The sequence below is a fragment of the Capricornis sumatraensis genome, chromosome 1 (assembly GCF_032405125.1).
Source record: "Capricornis sumatraensis isolate serow.1 chromosome 1, serow.2, whole genome shotgun sequence".
In the NCBI taxonomy this organism is placed as follows: Eukaryota; Metazoa; Chordata; class Mammalia; order Artiodactyla; family Bovidae; genus Capricornis; species Capricornis sumatraensis.
In genome coordinates, this window is record NC_091069.1 from 215,118,060 (window position 1) to 215,137,508 (window position 19,449).

General features: G+C 36.7%; 1 protein-coding gene across 3 annotated transcripts in view; it reads right to left on the reverse strand.

The window, feature by feature from the left end:
• The window catches only part of RSRC1 (arginine and serine rich coiled-coil 1), a 444,205-nt gene that overhangs the window by 73,105 nt on the left and 351,651 nt on the right, over positions 1-19,449 (reverse strand). For 2 of the 3 annotated variants that reach the window (XM_068979344.1, XM_068979354.1), the window contains exon 7: positions 4,781-4,849. The exons of the other annotated variant lie outside the window; for it this stretch is intronic. In XM_068979344.1, the coding sequence (XP_068835445.1) occupies positions 4,781-4,849 (69 nt within the window). The remainder of the gene's footprint in view (positions 1-4,780; positions 4,850-19,449) is intronic. 3 annotated transcript variants of the gene reach the window in all.

Below are 19,449 nucleotides of genomic sequence, written 5' to 3' on the forward strand. Positions count from 1 at the left end.
AGCTATAGAGCAAGTTATCAAGCCTATCCTCCCTACAATACAGGGATAATGGCACAAATCTCACAGAGTTCACAAGCATTAAGAGAGTTAAAATATGTAAAGTATATGAACATTGCCTGGCACCCCCTTTTTTCTTTTGTATTACTAGTACTTTTTACCCCCAGCTTTGCTAAAGGATTAACAACAACAGAAAAGAAGAAATTAAGGCTAATCTATTTTACTTTTTGTCAAGTAGACATGGAAAAGGTTTGATGGATTTCAACTTAAACAAATGAGAATTGAAGATTCTTCTAAGTCTTCACCTGAATTACTTAATATTATGTTTGTATTATCACTATCTACCATTTCCACAAATAATTTAGAATGGGTTGCCTAACACTTTCAACAACAAAAATATTTTAAGTAGAAAACTAACAAATGGATAGAGTTATTTTGAATAAACACAAAAAGGGGGGGGGCAGGAGGTGCAATTTAAAAATCAATATACTTATGCCAGGCCTCCAAGTTGGCTCAGTGGGTAAAGAACCCACCTACAATGCAGGAGACATAAGAGACATGGGTTTAATCTCTGGACTGGGAAGATCCCCTGGAGAAGGGCATGGCAAACCAACTCTAGCATTCTTGTCTGGAGAATCCCATGGACAGAGGAACCTGGTGGGCTACAGTTCATTGCATTGCAAGGAGTCAGACACAACTGAAGGGACTGAGTGTGCATGCACTCATACTTAAGCCATAAATAAGAAATTCATGTTAGAAGTCAAAATGCACAGAAAAACAATAATGCTTATAAATGGATTTAAAACATAATTAGAACCCTTAAGTGCATACTAAAGATAAAATACAGAAAACCTGGGCAGTTATACTCCAGCATTCAATAATACAGAAAGAAATCAAAAGGAGAAAAGTTGAAATGATTTTAAATTATATATTAGTCGAAACATTTTCAAACACAGAGAGAGAAAAAGAAGGTCAAAAATTTATTAGGTCAAAGAATAAGCAGGAAAAGTGAACTGAAAGATTTCATTTTTCCTAAAATATAATACAGAATTAGGAAAAAAGTGCTTATTTTTAAAGAAGGAAACTATAAAGCCAAACTTTATTGTTGAATGAAGTAATGTAACCTTTACATAATTCAACAAAAATGGAAAGAGTTGGAGAGTAAATGGTTTAAAAAAAAGAGAGTTTATGTAAATATGCAGTGATATTCGATACATGGAAAATCAACTGGGCTGTGTAAGGACCACAAAGGGCAGTTTAAATGGGGTCTCACTGTTTAAAGAGTGGAAGACAAAGTAGTTACCCTGGATAAGTTTCGGTGAGTAGCCTGACTTTCATCTTGGATACAGTACTTGCAAACATAATTATGATATTGATTTAAGAACACTCAAAGAAAAGGACTGCATAATAGTCAGAATGTATTTGCAAGGCACAGATCTTGCTATGCTAATACCATCATTTTTTGAGATGACAGAGAATGGATAAAGGGAGCTGGGCGGATCACATTTATCTACATTTTAAGAATGCTTTGAACCATGTGCTGCGTATCAGCATGCTGAGAAATTAAGGGATGACTTGTATAAGTGATGTGATAGACTGAATTATTAGAGGCTTATAGGTTAGAAATAAAAGATTATTATTCTTTCAGATGCAGAAATATACACACATACATATACAGATGCATCTCAGGTTTCAATTTGCAGTTGGACTAATTATATGAAATAAAATAAATGTAGCTTATGCATTAATCATTTTCAGGGAAGTTTAATTTGACAGCATTCAAGCATCTAGACAACCCACAAGAAAAAAATTCTGGAAACAACAACAAAAATCTGGCTAATAATTTATTTTCATTCACAAAATACAGGCAAAGGAAACATACTAAATGAAACACACCTTTAATCTTTTAACAGTAGTGTCATATAGGTTGCCTTACCAGTAGAATTTTTCTTCAACATTTGTGGTAATAATTTTCCCACATTTTTTTGGATACACAGAAAATTCAGTTAGCTCAGGTAAAAACTTGGCAAGTCCATACTAGCAAATATTGATAGTATTTTGAAATTCATTGATTTCTTTTTGATTAGTTGTAACTCTTTAGAGAAACAGTCCGAGTGAAGTCCTGTCTTAGCATAAAGACCTAACAGGGTTAGATTACACTTTCCATGATGTTATTTGGGATCAACTTCAAGCTCAGGATGTTATTTAAGCAGGATTTAAAAGAAGGAAAGGTAAACTGGTCATTCACTAATTTATGCAGTAATTAAGAAACTGTGTATCTACTACATGTTAAGCACTGTGGATACTAAATCCTCCACAATCCTAGAATTTATACTCTGGTTAGAATGACAGGCTTATAACGATGCCAATTAAAACAGCTATGAATGGTGGGAGGTGCTTTTCTAACAATTCGCCGGTATTGAAATGGGAAAGGCTAAGTGCAAGGTCAACTGACTTAGTGAAAATCAAAGTGAAAAAGTATTTTCAAAAGAATTACAATATTACCTTCAAGTATCTACAGTTACTTAAATTCTTTTAATTAAATTTATTTATTTTTAATTGAAGGATAACTGCTTTATAGTATTGTGTTGGTTTCTGCCATACATCAACATGAAGCAGCCATAGGTATACCTATGTTCCCTCCCTCTTAAACATCTCTCCCACCTCCCTCCTCATTCCATCCCTCTAGGTTGTTATAGAGCCCTGGTTTGAATTCCCTGAGTCATACAGCAAATTTCCATTGGCATATTCTTAAAAAAATATTTTAAAAGATGTTTAGAGCTAATTTAATGGGGAAAAAAAAAAGGACAGACTCTTAGAAATATCGATTGTCATCGTGTACACACAAAGGGCTCTGAAATTTTAAAAAATTTCTTTCAGTATTTAAAAGCAGTATTTTGAAGCACATTATCAGGCTTCAATTCCTTGAAAGCTTCCAGAAGAAACAGTTACTAGAGGAAGCATTCATATTATATATATTTTTCATAACAATAAATTACCTAGCAATTTCAATATCCGTGGTTACCATATCAATATCATCTGCTTTCAACTGGTTATAACTCCAATTAAGATTTGAATTAATGGAATCAGACTAATAACTATTGCAATATATATTTACTGTGTTGGTTGATAATAAGTGACACACTTGTAATTTATAGCACCACAATGTTTTATAAGGGCTATTATGTCATTAATTAGTTACATTGATCAGAATACCACATAACACAGCAGTACTAAAATATTACAATTTGCTTAGACTATTTTACATTTAGTATTATATCTATTTGTACTATGTATAACCATAAGCATAACTGAAATCAGATTGCTTCCATGAACAAAACCAAAATGTGCATTTTAGAAAGCCAAAAGAAGAGAGTTCTACTGAGGAATTTTACTAGCAGAATTCATTCATTTTTTTCAATATACCATAAAATTAGCTGATCTAGGACAAGAGCATAAAGTCAGGACTTACAGGAATCAAGGTAAGAACTCTATATACACATTTAGTTTGAATCTCCTAAATCTGTAGGGTTCTGTCACTTGAATCTACAATTTTTCCACCACCCCTCTCCCTGCTTTGAGGGCTTGATTCTGATGGACTGGTGCTTTTAAGAATTCTACATCATCATAATAAAACATTTTAGGTTCTATAAGGTCTCAGCTTCTAATTTTAAGTTGAGGGTGTAAAATTTTTTGTGGTTGTCATAGTAAAAGAAAGGCATTATGGATAAATTCTCAATTTTCAGATTTAGACAATAGCACTCAAAGACAATAGCTGGGAAAGACTGAGGGCAGGAGAAGGGGATGGCAGAGGATAAGATGGTTAGATGGCATCACCGACTCAATGTTTGGGTGGACTCCGGAAGTTGGTGATGGACTTAGAGGCTTGGCGTGCTGCGCGGTTCACGGGGTTGCAAAGAGTTGGACACGACTAAGCGACTGAACTGAACTGACTCAAAGACAATATTATGGAACACATTATCAGGCTTCAACTCCTTAAAAGCTCACAGAAGAATTAGTTAAACTCTGCTAATTAGCCAACAGAGTGATATGATTACCAGTCCAAGTGGATCATCAACTTAACTGACTGAGAAAGAGTTGCCTGGATCTTGCTTTAAGCGCTGAGATTTATGACAGTATATATAAAGCCTCTGAGAATGAAAAATGCAAAATTTTCACTTACATACATCACAGCAAACTGAAGGATAAACACAATTTGTTAGGGGAGATAAAAATGTGTTAGATTTCTGTGTGTAATATTCTTAGGGGGTGGCTTCAATGTTATTTCAAGAAATAATTACAAAAATTATGATGAATTTCTTAATCTGAATTATGACTGACATTTCCTAATTTATTGTTCTATCTTAACAGCATTTTTATTTAAAATCTTATTGGCAAGAAGACTTTCCTTCATCACTGCTAAAATATTTCAAAATGTACCCATAAGATCAATCCATTTTTACGACTGATTTTGATAATTTAAGATAAAAGTTAGAAGGAAGAAACTAACACTAGTTCCACTGTATGATTTTGTATCTTCTCTGTTTCCCCAGATACTTATCACTGGGATGCTTCTAAACTAACCTTATCCTGCAAACATCAGTGTCCAAGACACTGAATATAGTGTAATATTGTGTCATAGTTTAGGTTGGTAAAGTAGCAGGAGGTACCCCCTAAAGCACTTAATGATGTTTTATGCTTTATTCAGAGAATGAAGAGAATCACGCCAAACAGTGACTCTTCACTGTGACTGCTTTGAAACAAAATGAATACATGTCTTTACCTTCCTCCTTTCTTCTCTTTGCTTCTTCTTCATTTCTTTCTTTGGCTTTCAATGCTTCATCAGCTTTTGCTGAAAAAAAAAAAAAAACCCAATAAAATTTCTGTGTTTGTTTTATGCCTATATTGTGAATGAAAATACTGGGAGGAGAAATAAATTTATTACATATTTTTTATGCAGTAGCCAGAAGGAAAAAAAATGGCTGAAAATCTGAAATATACCTTTTACAATCTTTATTCAGATTATTTACAATATTTATTTAGAATCTTTGAGGCTCAGTTCAACATAATCTCTGCACCAAAAAGAAAATGAATTTAAGCAACATACGTCTAATGATGGCATAAAAACTGGGAAAAACTGTTGGTCATTAAAAGTCATCTGACTTGTCAGTGAAATGCATTTGTTTTAAACTGGAGAAAAGTTAAGCTACAATCCACATTTTAAATATAAGAAGCTTGCTATATCTTTGGAACAGTATCAAATTAGGTAGTGTATTATTTTTTTCACTGCATATCATAGTAGCAGTTCTTTATTCATGTTATGACAGCATTTGGTAAAAAGAATCTTTTTCCCTCTAGAAACCTCTTCCCTTATTACTTAATTATCTACTAGTTGCTCAACTGCAGGGGTTTTCAAACACTTTACTACAGATGTTAGAGAAGATTAAAAATATACAGCACAGTAACAAGGGACTATCAATATACTCTGTAAATTAATTAAATTTCTGTTCCAGCACATCATTTATTCCAAAGCATTAACGTCTCAAAGGAGCGATTCTCCTTTATTGCCGGCTTACTGCCTGATGAGTGAACTAAGTGAAAATAAGTCTCTAATAGCATTATAGTTGATGAAATATTAAGTTAAAAAAAGTATTGCCTCGTCAAAAGAAAAAGAAATCAAACTGTGCCAGCATTAAACTTTGGATGAGCCTTTATTATAATGATAACAGCCATGTAAACAGTGATTTAAAAATTAAACACACTTACTTTTCAATTTTTTGCTGCATATATTTTTCCTATGCAAAATCAACATATTCTTTTGAAGTATAAAACCTGGCTTAAAAGAGTAATTTAAAGAAAATACACAGCACATACTTGACTATTTTTCTTAAAAAATTTGACTTTTCTTCACTGTCAACACTGACACTTTCTTAAAATATAAAACTTATATAATGGTGTTGTGAAGTGCTATATCCAATTACACAGACATCTGTTTCCATTTACAAGCTTTAATACATACTTAGACTGCATTTAAAGTCATGAAATATTAAAACTTTTATGCCACTCGGTATCATTGCAAGAATCTATTAAATTAGATAATAAAAACAAACCACCAGTAACTCTAAAGACTTTTACTTCATTTACACTTTATTCTCCCTGGTAGAAGGACAAGGATAATAGAAATTCCATTTAAATTCAATTTTGGTTATATGTGTAATTGTAGATATACCCCTTGAGTCATGTAAAATGCTCAGCTTATGTTTCTTTCAAATTATCCCGCTCAGATTCACATTCTACTCCTTACAACCATCTTCAATATGTATTAGCAGAGCTCATTAGACTGAAATTTAATAATGCAAACATCAGGTGGATTTCAAGAACCTCCATTAACAACGTAAGATGGATTGCTTATATATAGCTCTTGGGCCAACTGGGCACAATTTAAATTCAATAAACTACCCTGCCTAAATCTGATTTATCTATTTCACTAGGCTGGTCTGTCCTTTCTTACTGATTTGTTGGGCAATTCATTGGAATATTGTTTTATATGGTTTTCTTTAAACTGCAAATGGCTGTTGTGCTGTGGTTAAATATTTTATGTAATTGAGCTTCACTTTGTCAATCAAGATTCCCAGGTATGTGCTTGTGTGTATAAATTAAAAAAAATTTTGAATGGAAAAATATTAAATACACATTTGAAAAATTTTATCAATAATCAATACAGGTATGTTCTCTACAAAGGATATCAATGAATTCACTTGAATAAAATTTATTTATTCAAACTGAGTCATTAAGATCAAACTCCTCCTCGATTACTAAGGGAATTTGGAAGTAACTCCAAATTATCTTCTTCCTTCCTCACTGCTTTATGGTATTATTGTGTATATGTGAAGAGGGAAGAATATATGGTCATTCAAGACACGACTTAGTTTATCCTGAAATTTTTAATATTCTCTAAAGGTGGCAATCCCATTTTACAGATGGCGGGTATGGAATATCATTAGCTGTACCACAAAATTTTGATACCAAAGAACACAACTGGTAAGTGGTAAGAGCTATTCTTATAACTAATGATCAGTCCTTTTGGATTTTACAGCAGAGCATTTACCAAAAGTACTTATATTTTTCACTAGTCTTGCACATAACTTCCAATGCCTTGGCTCTTCCAAACTCCGCAGGCTACTGGTGCCCTCCTGTTTTTGCTTCCTTCCCTACCCAACCTGAAGTCCAAGATAATCATTTCAATTCCACATTTATAAACAACCTCATTTCCCTGATTACTTTGTTGCTGTGCTAAGCTGCTATCAACATATCTGACCATTTTTACTTCTGCCATATAAGCTCCCTACAAAGTGGTATATAAATGTTATTGACTATAATGATTTAGAAATTATCTGGATCCTTCCACGTTGCTCCTTCTTAATCAGCATCCACAGCTGATTTCTGTTCTTGTTTCCTATAATTTACTAAGCTTTCTCCACTGGAAGTGCCAATAATCTCACACCAGCTCCCCTGACTCCCTTATATTGTCTCAGCTTCACTCCCATTCATCTCTACTTTTATGTGCATCATTCCTTATTTCTTTTTTTGCCTTGTTTCAAAAAGTAAATCCATCCACTTATGCTTTAGAACCTATTTCTTTGTTTCCTTTAGGGTTCTTTCTGCTTCTCAAGGTTCAAAATCACTCTTTCTCTATCCTCAGACTATAAATACATTCAAGTTTCACAAATCCTGTACAATATTTACTCTTCTGTCAACCAAGTTACTACCTTTTCTTGTTAGATTTTTGCCCCAAAGCTTTTGTAATGGTCCCCCCAAACTCTATCATAGCCAAATCTAATGGTTATTTCAGCTTTATCCTGTCATCATGTCTCCATCTTTTTTTAAACAGCTAACCAACCACATCTTTATTAAAATGATTTCCTAATTCTAACAATTCTTTGTCACCCTTTTCTGGCTGCTGTCTCTTTTACCCACCTTTCATTTCTTGGAGTTCTGTTGTTACGCAGCCTTGTAGGTCATCTAACATGTAATCTATGTGTTTGTGATAATTCCAGTTCTGGCCTCTTTTCAGACAATCAGAACATTTTTCCCAACTACTTCCTGAATACCTCCACAGAGATATTTCAAAATTGTGTCCACAACTGAACTCATAATCTTTCCCTGAAACTTGATCCTCTTTCCTAGCAAATAGCTGTTTTCTCTCTCAGATTAGAAACCTTTGTGCCACTATCCTCCAAATCATATCATCATGCAGTACAGACTGACCAGGAGTTCCATCAGATTCCACTCCACTGATTATCTCCAGAATTCATCCAGTCCTTTGCATTTTCATTACCAATATTCAGATTTAGGCCTCATCTCTTTTTACACTGAATAAAAAAGGAGCTCCTATTTCATCTATGCACTTTTAATACTGTCCCTTTAATGAACCCTTTATATTATGACCAGAGCAAGGAATGTGTTCCTTTTATGCATCTCCAGCAGCAAGCACAGTAATATCTAGAACATAAAATGTTCAATAATTACAAAATAAATAAATCTAGCATTCTAAATACAATTATATCACATTACCTCTGAAGGTAACCTGTTGTGCATATATATGTAAATCCAATCTCCTTAGCATACCATCTAAGGCCGGTCAAAGTCTGATCTCCATGAACTTTCTAGCCTTATCATTCACCAATTTTTTTTTTTTTTTTCCCTCTTGGCCACACCACGCTGACTTACTTCCCTAAGGACTGAACCTATGTACCCTGCTGTGGAAGTGCAAAGTCTTAACCACTGGACCCAAGGAAGTTCATCATTCACCAATTCTCTTTCACCACTTCAAGGATGCATGCACACTGCGTTTTGTTTGTATTACCATGACTTGTTCTTGCTGGGGTGCTCACCTCATTGTCTCATTGAGAAAATCTTATCAGAAAGTTTTAGTTCAAATGTCACCCTCTTCTGTGAATCCTTCCCTGATTAATACTCCTTGTCTTCAAATGGATCTGATTGCTCTCTACTTTCTTCTTAGGCACTTCACTACCTTCCTTAATGGAATGAACAATACTTTATTCCTACAGGAGAGAAAATATTCTTCTCTTTGAGCGCAGGGCACAAAGTGTGAAAGAAATCTTTCTTCATGAGTCTTTACTTGGACTACATTTTTCTAATCTTTTTTGGAGAATTTACTTTCATTCAAGCCAACGAAATGTGAGTATAAGTGGAAGTGTATCATGTTTCCATACCTGGCCCATAAAAAACTCTCACACAATCCTCAGTCTCTTGCCCTATCCATTGGCTGAACAGAGGACACAAGATAAAAGAGATCTTGTCACCAAATTTCTGCAAGGAGCGGTACTCTCCTATCTCCTTCTCCTTTGAAGAAGTGATCCCATTTACTCAACAAAACAAAGAACACGAATATACTTGTAAATGAATAAAAAGAGGTCAGGAGTATGCATGGAAAACATTTAATTTACAAGTCTAAGCCTCAATGTGGCAGAGCAGGGTTTCTACCCCAATCCAACAGATGTGCTCTTTATTATATTTGCTGTTGTTTAGTTGCTAAGTCGTGTCCAACTGTTTGTGATCCCCGTGAACTGCAGCATGACAGGCTTCCCTGTCCTTCACCATCCCCCGGAGTTTGCTCAAGCTTGTGTCCATTGTGTCGATGATGCCATCCAACCATCTCATCCTCTGTCATCCCATTCTCCTCCTGCCTTCAATCTTTCCCAGGATCAGGGTCTCTTCCAATGAGTTGGCTCTTTGCATCAGGTGGCCAAAGTACTGGAGCTTCAGCTTCAGCATCAGTCCTTCCAATGAATATTCAGGATTGATTTTCTTTAGGACTGACTGGTTTGATCTCCTTGCTGTCCCAGGGACTCCCAAGAGTCTTCTCTAGCACCACAGTTTGAAATAGTCAATTCTTCGGTGTTCAGCCTTCTTTATGGTCCACCTCTCACATCTGCTTACAAATAACTGTGAAAAGATGAGAAGCAAAAGGCAAAGGAGAAAAGGAAAGCTATACCCATTTAAATGCAGAGTTCCAAAGAATAACAAAGAGAGATAATAAAGCCTTCCTCAGTGATCAGTGCAAAGAAATAGAGGAAAACAACAGAATGGGAAAGACTAGATATCTCTTCAAGAAAGTTAGAGAGGGCCCAATCACAAAGATGGGCTCGATATAGGACAGAAATGGTATAGACCTAACTGATCACTCACTTAGAGCCAGAAATCTTGGAATGTGAAGTCAAGTGAGCCTTAGGAAGCATCACTACCAACAAAGCTAGGGGAGGTGATGGAATTCCAGTTGAGCTATTTCAAACCCTAACAGATGAAGCTGTGAAAGTGCTGCACTTAATATGCCAGCAAATTTGGAAAACTCAGCAATGGCCACAGGACTGGAAAAGGTCAGTTTTCATTCCAATCCCAAAGAAAGGCAATGCCAAAGAATGCTCAAACTACCACACAATTGCACTCATCTCACATGCTAGTAAAGTAATGCTCAAAATTCTCCAAGCCAGGCTTCAACAGTACACGAACCATGAACTTCCAGATGTTGAAGCTGGATTTAGAAAAGGGAGAGGAACCAGAGATCAAATTGCCAACGTCTGCTGGATCATCGAAAAAGCAAGAGAGTTCCAGAAAAACATCTACCTCTGCTTTATTGACTATGCCAAAGCCTTTGACTGTGTGCACAATAAACTGTGGAAAATTCTGAAAGAGATGGGCATACCAGACCACCTAACCTGCCTCTTGAGAAACCTGTATGCAGGTCAGGAAGCAACAGTTAGAACTGGACATGGAACAAGAGTGGTCCCAAAGAGGAAAAGGAGTACATCAAGGTTGTATACTATCACCCTGGTTATTTAATTTATATGCAGAGTACATCATGAGAAACGCTGGGCTGGGTGCTGCTGCTGCTAAGTTGCCTCAGTTGTGTTCTGATTCTGTGCGACCCCATAGACAGCAGCCCACTAGGCTCCGCCGTCCCTGGGATTCTCCAGGCAAGAGTACTGGAGTGGGTTGCCATTGCCTTTCCCGGGGCTGAATGAAGCACAAGCTAAAATCAAGATTGCCAGGAGAAATAACAATAACCTGAGATATGCAGATGACACCACCCTTATGGCAGAAAGTGAAGAAGAACTAAAGAGCCTCTTGACAAAAGTGAAAGAAGAGAGTAAAAAAGTTGACTTGAAACTCAACATTCAGAAAACTAAGATCATGGCATCTGGTCCCGTCACTTCATGGCAAATAGATGGGGAACAGTGGAAACAGTAACAGACTTTATTTTTGGGGGGTCCAAAATCACTACAGATGGTAACTGCAGCCATGGAATTAAAAGACGCTTGCTCCCTGGAAGAAAAGTTATGACTAACGTAGATAGCATATTAAAAAGCAGAGACATTACCTTAGCAACAAAGGTCCGTCTAACCAAAGCTATGATTTTTCCAGTAGTCATGTATGGATGTGAGAGTTGGACTGTGAAGAAAGCTGAGCACCGAAGAATTGATGCTTTTGAACTGTGGTGTTGGAGAAGACTCTTGAGAGTCCCTTGGACTGCAAGGAGATCCAACCAGTCGATCCTAAAGGAAATCAGTTCTGAATATTCATTGGAAGGACTGATGCTGAAGCTGAAGCTCCAGTACTTTGGCCACCTGATGCAAAGAACTGAGTGATTTGAAAAGACCCTGATGCTGAGAAAGATTGAAGGCAGGAGGATTAGGTGATGACAGAGGATGAGATGGTTGGATGGCATCACCAATTCATTGGACATGAGTCTGAGGAGGCTCTGGGAGTTGGTGATGGACAGGGAGGCCTGGCGTGCTCCAGTTCATGGGGTCACAAACAGTTGGACATGACTGAGTGACTGAACTGAACTGAATTCACATCTATAGTTTTTCACTACTGGAAAAACTATAGCTATGACACTATGGACTTTGTTAGCAAAGTGATGTCTCTGCTTCTTAAACACTGTCTAGGACTGTCATTGCTTTTCTTCTAAGGAGGAAGCATCTTTTAATTTCATGGCTGCAGTCACTGTCAATAGTGAGTTTGGAGCCCAAGAAAATAAAGTCTGTCACTCCACTTCCCCCATCTATTTGTCATGAAGTGATGGGACTGGATGCCATGATCTTCATTTTTTGAATGTTGACTTTAAAGCCAGCTTTTCTACTCTCGTCTTTTACCTTCTTATAGTGGTTCCTTAGTTCCTCTTCACTTTCTGCCATAGGGTGGTGTTATCTGCATATCTGAGGTTGTTGATCTTTCTCCCTGCAATCTTGATTCCAGCTTGTGCTTCATCCAGCCTGGTATTTTGCATTATATACTCTACATATAAGTTAAATAAGTAGGTTGACAACATACAGCCTTGATGTACTCCTTTTCCAGTTATGAACCAGTCCACAGTTCCATGTCTGGTTCTAACTGTTGCTTCTTGACTTGCATACCAGTTTCTCAGGAGGCAGGTAAGGTGGTCTGGTGTTCCTATCTCTTTAAGAACTTTCCACAGTTTGTTGTGATCCACACAGTCAAAGGCTTTAGCATAGTCAATTAAGCAGAAGTAGATGTTTTTCTGGAATTCTCTTTTTCTAGGATCCAATGGATGTGGCAGTTTGATCTCTGTACCATAATATTCCATCTACAAAGTGAAAAAAATTATTTTCTCAAGATAGTGAAATTTTAGGATGTTGTAATGTCAGTTTTGGGAGCCAGAGAGAAATGTTCTAATGAACTGCAAATAAAAACACCTAGCAAAATGTATTTTCCTGCTTATTTCAGTTTAAAATAATTTTTGGTGCTTTTTACACTAACGGTAAATAAATGACCATGACACTAGGTATTTCCCAGGCACGGCCATGTCAAAATATCTTAAGCACCTATTGCAACACATGATGGTTTATAATCAGGATACTAGTATTATATCTGGCATTGTCCATCCCAGCCTTCACATGTATATAGACTTCTCTGAATTAGCTATTAACACACATTTGAGAAAGTTTTCAAATAATTTATTATTTCTACTAGATTTACCACGGCACATACTTACTCAGTTCAAACATTTTCACATGCTTACAAAAAAAGTGTGAGTAAAAGAGACATGATGTAAATAAACAATTAAGTGTCATTTCTCCCCAAATTCTAAGTACAGTAAGGTATTTTATCTAGGTAAGTTATTACTGTACATATTTTATTGATGAAGAAATAAAAGGTCCAAGAAAGTTAAATAACTAGCCAAAGGTCAGAATGACTAAGATTCAGAGCCTGTGAATGCTAGCAAAATGCTTTTTAAAAGTCTATTTCTTACCTCTTCACTCACCTTGAAGTAAAGTAACCAAAATTAGAGAAAAATGAATTGTTTCCATGCTGTTTACGGAGAAACTGTCTATGGAGAAACGTTTATCTGGATATACTTTATTCAAAATCACATGCAAAATCTGAAGAGGTCTTTTGCTTCGTAATAACCATTAATATTTGTTTGCCTTGTCTGTTTCATATATTTAAGGTGGTTAAAAAATATACCTAGAGTTTCTCCTCATAGAACTATGTTAAATCTCATAAGCATTTGAGGCTGGAGCAAATTTCAGTAATTCTGAGATTCCATCCACATGTCCTTCTACCAAAATAGGAAATAGGTAGATCTTCTAAAGTGATACAGTGATTAGTTCTATCTATTAAGTATGGTTCTGATTCCAAAGTGTTATAGTACCATTTTTCAATTATTTTCTTTTGTCTTTTTTGTGTCTTTTTTTTTTTTTGTGACACATTCTTCTAGTGTCTCTTGTGTTTCACAAATTTTAGTGTCACTGCAGTAAATGATGGCTCTAAGTAAGAAACACCTAAGTAAAGGTATTACTAATTTTCATGCTATGTGTCTGTGAGAGAGACAATTAGCAAAGAGTGAAAAGTGACATTTACATTTAGAATTTAATTTCCCCTGTTGATGGTTATTCAGTTTTCATTTTAATGTAGAGAAGAAAAACCAGGTGATGGTACAGTTTAGCTCGGCTGTTCCAGGGTCTCTTTCCAGGTTTAACAGAAAGGGGAGAGTGATAATAAGTGTCTGTTGGAAGAGGTATAAAGGTGTAAAATGCTGAAATAGATTTTCAAATCTATCAGCTCATCTGTTAGCAAGAACTACTTTTTTTTTAAAGCCTTTGAGTGTGTGAGTCACAATAAACTGGAAAATTCTGAAAGAGATGGGAATACCAGACCACCTGACCTGCCCCTTGAGAAACCTGTATGCAGGTCAGGAAGCAACAGTTAGAACTGGACATGGAACAACAGACCGGTTCCAAACAGGGAGTACATCAAGGCTGTATATTGTCACCTGGTTTATTTAACTTATATGCAAAAGGTCAGTTTTCATTCCAATCCCAAAGAAAGACAATGCCAAAGAATGCTTAAACTACCACAGAATTGCACTCATCTCACATGCTAGTAAAGTAATGCTCAAAATTCTCCAAGCCAGGCTTCAGCAATACGTGAACTGTGAACCTCCTGATGCTCAAACTCGTTTTAGAAAAGGCAGAGGAACCAGAGATCAAATTGCCAACATCCGCTGGATTATGGAAAAAGCAAGAGAGTTCCAGAAAAACATCTATTTCTGCTTTATTGACTATGCCAAAGCCTTTGACTGTGTGGATCACAATAAACTGTGGAAAATTCTGAGAGAGATGGGAATACCAGACCACCTAACCTGCCTCTTGAGAAATCTGTATGCAGGTCAGGAAGCAACAGTTAGAACTGGACATGGAACAACAGACTGGTTCCAAATAGGAAAAGGAGTACGTCAAGGCTGTATATTGTCACCCTGCTTATTTAACTTATATGCAGAGTACATCATGAGAAACGCTGGACTGGATGAAACACAAGCTGAATCAAGATTGCCGGGAGAAATATCAGTAACCTCAGATATGCAGATGACACCACCCTTATGGCAGAAACTGAAGAGGAGCTAAAAAGCCTCTTGATGAAAGTGAAAGAGCAGAGTGAAAAAGTTTGCTTAAAGCTCAACATTCAGAAAACGAAGATCATGGCATCCAGTCCCATCACTTCATGGGAAATAGATGAGGAAACAGTGGAAACAGTGTCAGACTTTATTTTTCTGGGCTCCAAAATCACTGCAGATGGTGACTGCAGCCATGAAATTAAAAGATGCTTACTCTTTGGAATGGAAAGTTATGACCAATCTAGATAGCACATTCAAAAGCAGAGATATTACTTTGCCGACTAAGGTCCATCTAGTCAAGGCTATGGTTTTTCCAACAGTCATGTATGGATGTGAGAGTTGGACTGTGAAGAAGGCTGAGCACCGAAGAACTGATGCATTTGAACTGTGGTGTTGGAGAAGACTCGAGAGTCCCTTGGACTGCAAGGAGATCCAACCAGTCTATTCTGAAGGAGATCAGCCCTGGGATTTCTTTGGAAGGAATGATGCTAAAGCTGAAACTCCAGTACTTTGGCCACGTCATGCGAAGAGTTGACTCATTGGAAAAGACTCTGATGCTGGGAGGGATTGGGGGCAGGAGGAGAAGGGGACGACAGAGGATGAGATGGCTGGATGGCATCACTGACTCAATGGACGTGAGTCTGAGTGAACTCCGGGATTTGGTAATGGACAGGGAGGCCTGGCGTGCTGTGATTCATGGGGTCACAAAGAGTCGGACACGACTGAGTGACTGAACTGAACTGAACTGAGAGTACATCATGAGAAACGCTGGGCTGAAGGAAGCACAAGTTGGAATCAAGATTGCTGGCAGAAATATCAATAACCTCAGATATGCAGATGACGCCACCCTTATGGCAGAATATGAAGAAGAACTAAAGAGCCTCTTGATAAAAGTGAAAGAGGAGAGTGAAAACGTTGGCTTAAAGCTCAACATTCAGAAAACGAAGATCATGGCATCTGGTCCCATCACTTCATGGCAAATAGATAGGGAAACAGTGGAAACAGTGGTTGACTTTATTTTGGGGGGCTCCAAAATCACTGCAGATGGTGATTGTAGCCATGAAATTAAAAGACGCTTACTCCTTGGAAGGAAAGTTACGAACAATCTAGACAGCATATTAAAAAGCAGAGAGATTACTTTGCCAACAAAGGTCTGTCTAGTCAAGGCTATAGTTTATCCAGTGGTCATGTATGGATGTGAGAGTTGGACTGTGAAGAAAGCTGAGGAAAACCAATACAATACTGTAATCAGCCTCCAATTAAAATAAATAAATTTATATTCAAAAAAAGAAATGAAAGCTGGGCACCGAAGAATTGATGCTTTTGAACTGTAGTGTTGGAGAAAACTGTTGAGAGTCCTTTGGACTGTAAGGAGATCCAACCAGTCCATCCTAAAGGAGATCAGTCCTGGGTGTTCATTGGAAGGACTGATGTTGAAGCTGAAACTCAAATACTTTGGCCACCTGATGCAAAGAGCTGATTCATTTGAAGACTCTGATGCTGGGAAAGATTGAGGGCATGAGGAGAAGGGGAAGACAGAGGAGGAGATGGTTGCATGGCATCACCAACTCAATGGACATGGTTTGGGTGAACTCTGGGAGTTGGTGATGAACAGAGAGGCCTGGCGTGCTGTGGTTCATGGGGTCACAAAGAGTCGGACACGAATGAGTGACTGAACTGAACTGAGGAGAAAAGTATCATTGTTAGTAGGAAGGAAACAACTTTTAATTATTAGCTTTTAAAAATGGTGGTGGTTGGTGTTTCATGAGAAGTTTATAAATATATGTGACAAATTATATTAGTTTTGCATCAAGGGTGGCATATATACCTCAAAATAAATAATTATAAATCTAACAACTTGGTTGAAGAGGATGCAAGTTTTGAATTCAAGGAAATGATATTACTAGTAATACCACACTTGGAAAAACCTTATTCTTCTTCACATATTTGAAAACAGCAACCCCTAGAGGTTTCTAAAAGTCTAGAAATAGTAATTTAAACATGAGAAAAGAAAAACATATTTAGACCATAGTATATTTGTATTAGATAAGAAATGGTTAAGGATGACTTTCAGAGAGAAAAATTATAATATAAAAATGTAATGTTAAAAGAATCCTAATAGGCTGTTATCTTCAAGACTTCTTCAGATGTTTTTGCTGGGTTTTACCTCTAGGTTTTGTACTTATCTAGACCGTAGCACAGTAGAATAATCTAAAAACTCATTAGTTAATACTATCGAATTCATTTATAGCTTTACAAATGAACACAGCTGCTGCTTCTGCATATTTGAAAAGCTTATGTAATTATGGCTATAATACTAGCTTTTACAGTGCCTCTGCCTCCTTTGCACACATAGCATAGGAAAGAGATTCATTAATATACGTTCTTATTCCTTACCAAGCTGTACCATTAGTAAACACTGCTAGGCACTTCTCTGATGTTCCAGTGGTTAAAAACCCACCTGGCCAGAGCAGAGAACACAGGTTCAATCTCTGGTCCAGGAGGACCCCACAAGCATGGGACAGCTAAGCCCCATGCTCCACAGCAAGAGAAGCCACCTCAACGAGAAGCCAGCGCGCTGCAGCTAGAGGAGCCCCCACTTGCCACAACCAGAGAAAGCCCACACACGGAAATGAAGACCCAGCGCAGCCAAAAGTGAATAAATAGACTTAAACATTTCCAACTCAAATGGTGGCAGAGACAGACATACTGTCTTGCATGGCTTAGAACAACCAAAAAAGTATCCATGTAAAAATGTTTAGTCATTTCCCATATCTGAAATGATTATTCTGAATCTGCCTCAGATACCATCAGGGTCAATAGTGACTACAACTGGAAAACTATTTTACAAACATGAAATTTCAATTATTACATAGATATTGCAAAAAAAGCGCCATCTTTCAACATGAATAGATGCTCTAAAATATTAATTTTTGCTAGATCACCTTAGAAACAGGTTTTTTTCATTAGTTCCTACAAGTGTCCAGATTTACAAAAAAGATAAAATATGACAGAGAAAATTCTTCAGCAGAATACCGTACCCTAATCATTAAGCTAAGTGCTAAAGACTGAGAAATGAAGAAGTTTAAATCCAGACTGGGAAACATAAACCAAACACACCCACACCTGTGTACAGGTACTCTGGAAGTAATGAAGAAAGAGGATATGGTCGAGGAAGACTTCCAGGAAGAGGTGATACTTGGGCTGCCTATTGTAGGATCACTTAGTCAGGAAGGACAGGACAATCATTTGGTTCATGAAATCTAAATGAACCAGCTCAAGTATATTTTATGTTTCATTTTATGGTTACAATCCAGTTCAGATGGGCCTTGGAAAAAACAGTAGTAGAAAGCCAGGAGGTATGCTGTCATAGGATCCAAGGAGGGACATTTGACCAGGTATTAGTTACCTAAAACAAATCTAATCCTACTAGTACTGCTTAATAAAGGATAGCTTGTTCTTTTTAAGTTAAATTATTAAGTCAGAAAGTCACGAATGGACATATGACTATGTTCATAAAGGGTGCTGTCTACTGCCAGGAAGACCCTATCAATAAAATGATCATAAGTCAAGAATGAAATAACATTACAAATCACATGTAATGCATATTCTCAGAAAATCATCAATGTCTGAAGCTAGAAGGAATCTTCAAGATGACACATAGTATGTTCCATGGCATACTAACTTCTCATGATTCTTCATTTAAATAAGGTTTCACAACATTGGACCTTAGACTAGAGGCAGTACTGAACCTCTCCTCCTGGAAAGCTATAGTGCTCATCAACAAAATCAAAGCTCAGAGAGATTCTGCAGGTTGAAACATCTGTTTAACTTAGTTTAGCCTGTGTTTCCCCAACTTGATTTTACTAAAGAATGATTCTTTTCCTGTAATATAAATAAACAAAGAACATATTTTGGGAAATGCTAATCTAGTCCAGTGCTTTCACCAACTTATTTTAAGTTTTCCCTAACTCCAATTTTGAGGCATAGAAGTGCTTTATCATTTAATATTTTTTTCTTTTTCAAAAAACCTCCCATTTGAATATCTGGAGACAGAACTATTACTTCCAGAGCATAATAATTACCCTGAAGTCTAGAAATGATTCTTTAACACCTCATACTTTAAGCTGTATAATAACTCAAAAGATCATTTATATTTACTTCTACAAATTGTGAAAACAGTAGTAGTAATACATGGTGGTGATGGTGAAAAATTATGGATACTAAGATGTAAAAGAAGAGTTTTTTTATCTTAAATAGTTTTTGTTGTAATGTGTGAAGTCCGATAGCCTTCTGCTGTGCTTATACATCTCTTCTCCAGTTGTGTTGATGTCTGATGTTTACATAACTTCCCATTCTGCAACCTGAATAAACTGCCTAGCCATGGTAGTTAGAATGTCCTTTACTAAAATCTTAAGGACAAGTTTTTAAAAATGAAAACAGTCCATTAACAAAATGGGGATACAGAACTGCTGTGATGTCCAGTCTCTCAAAGAAAAGCAGTACTAGAT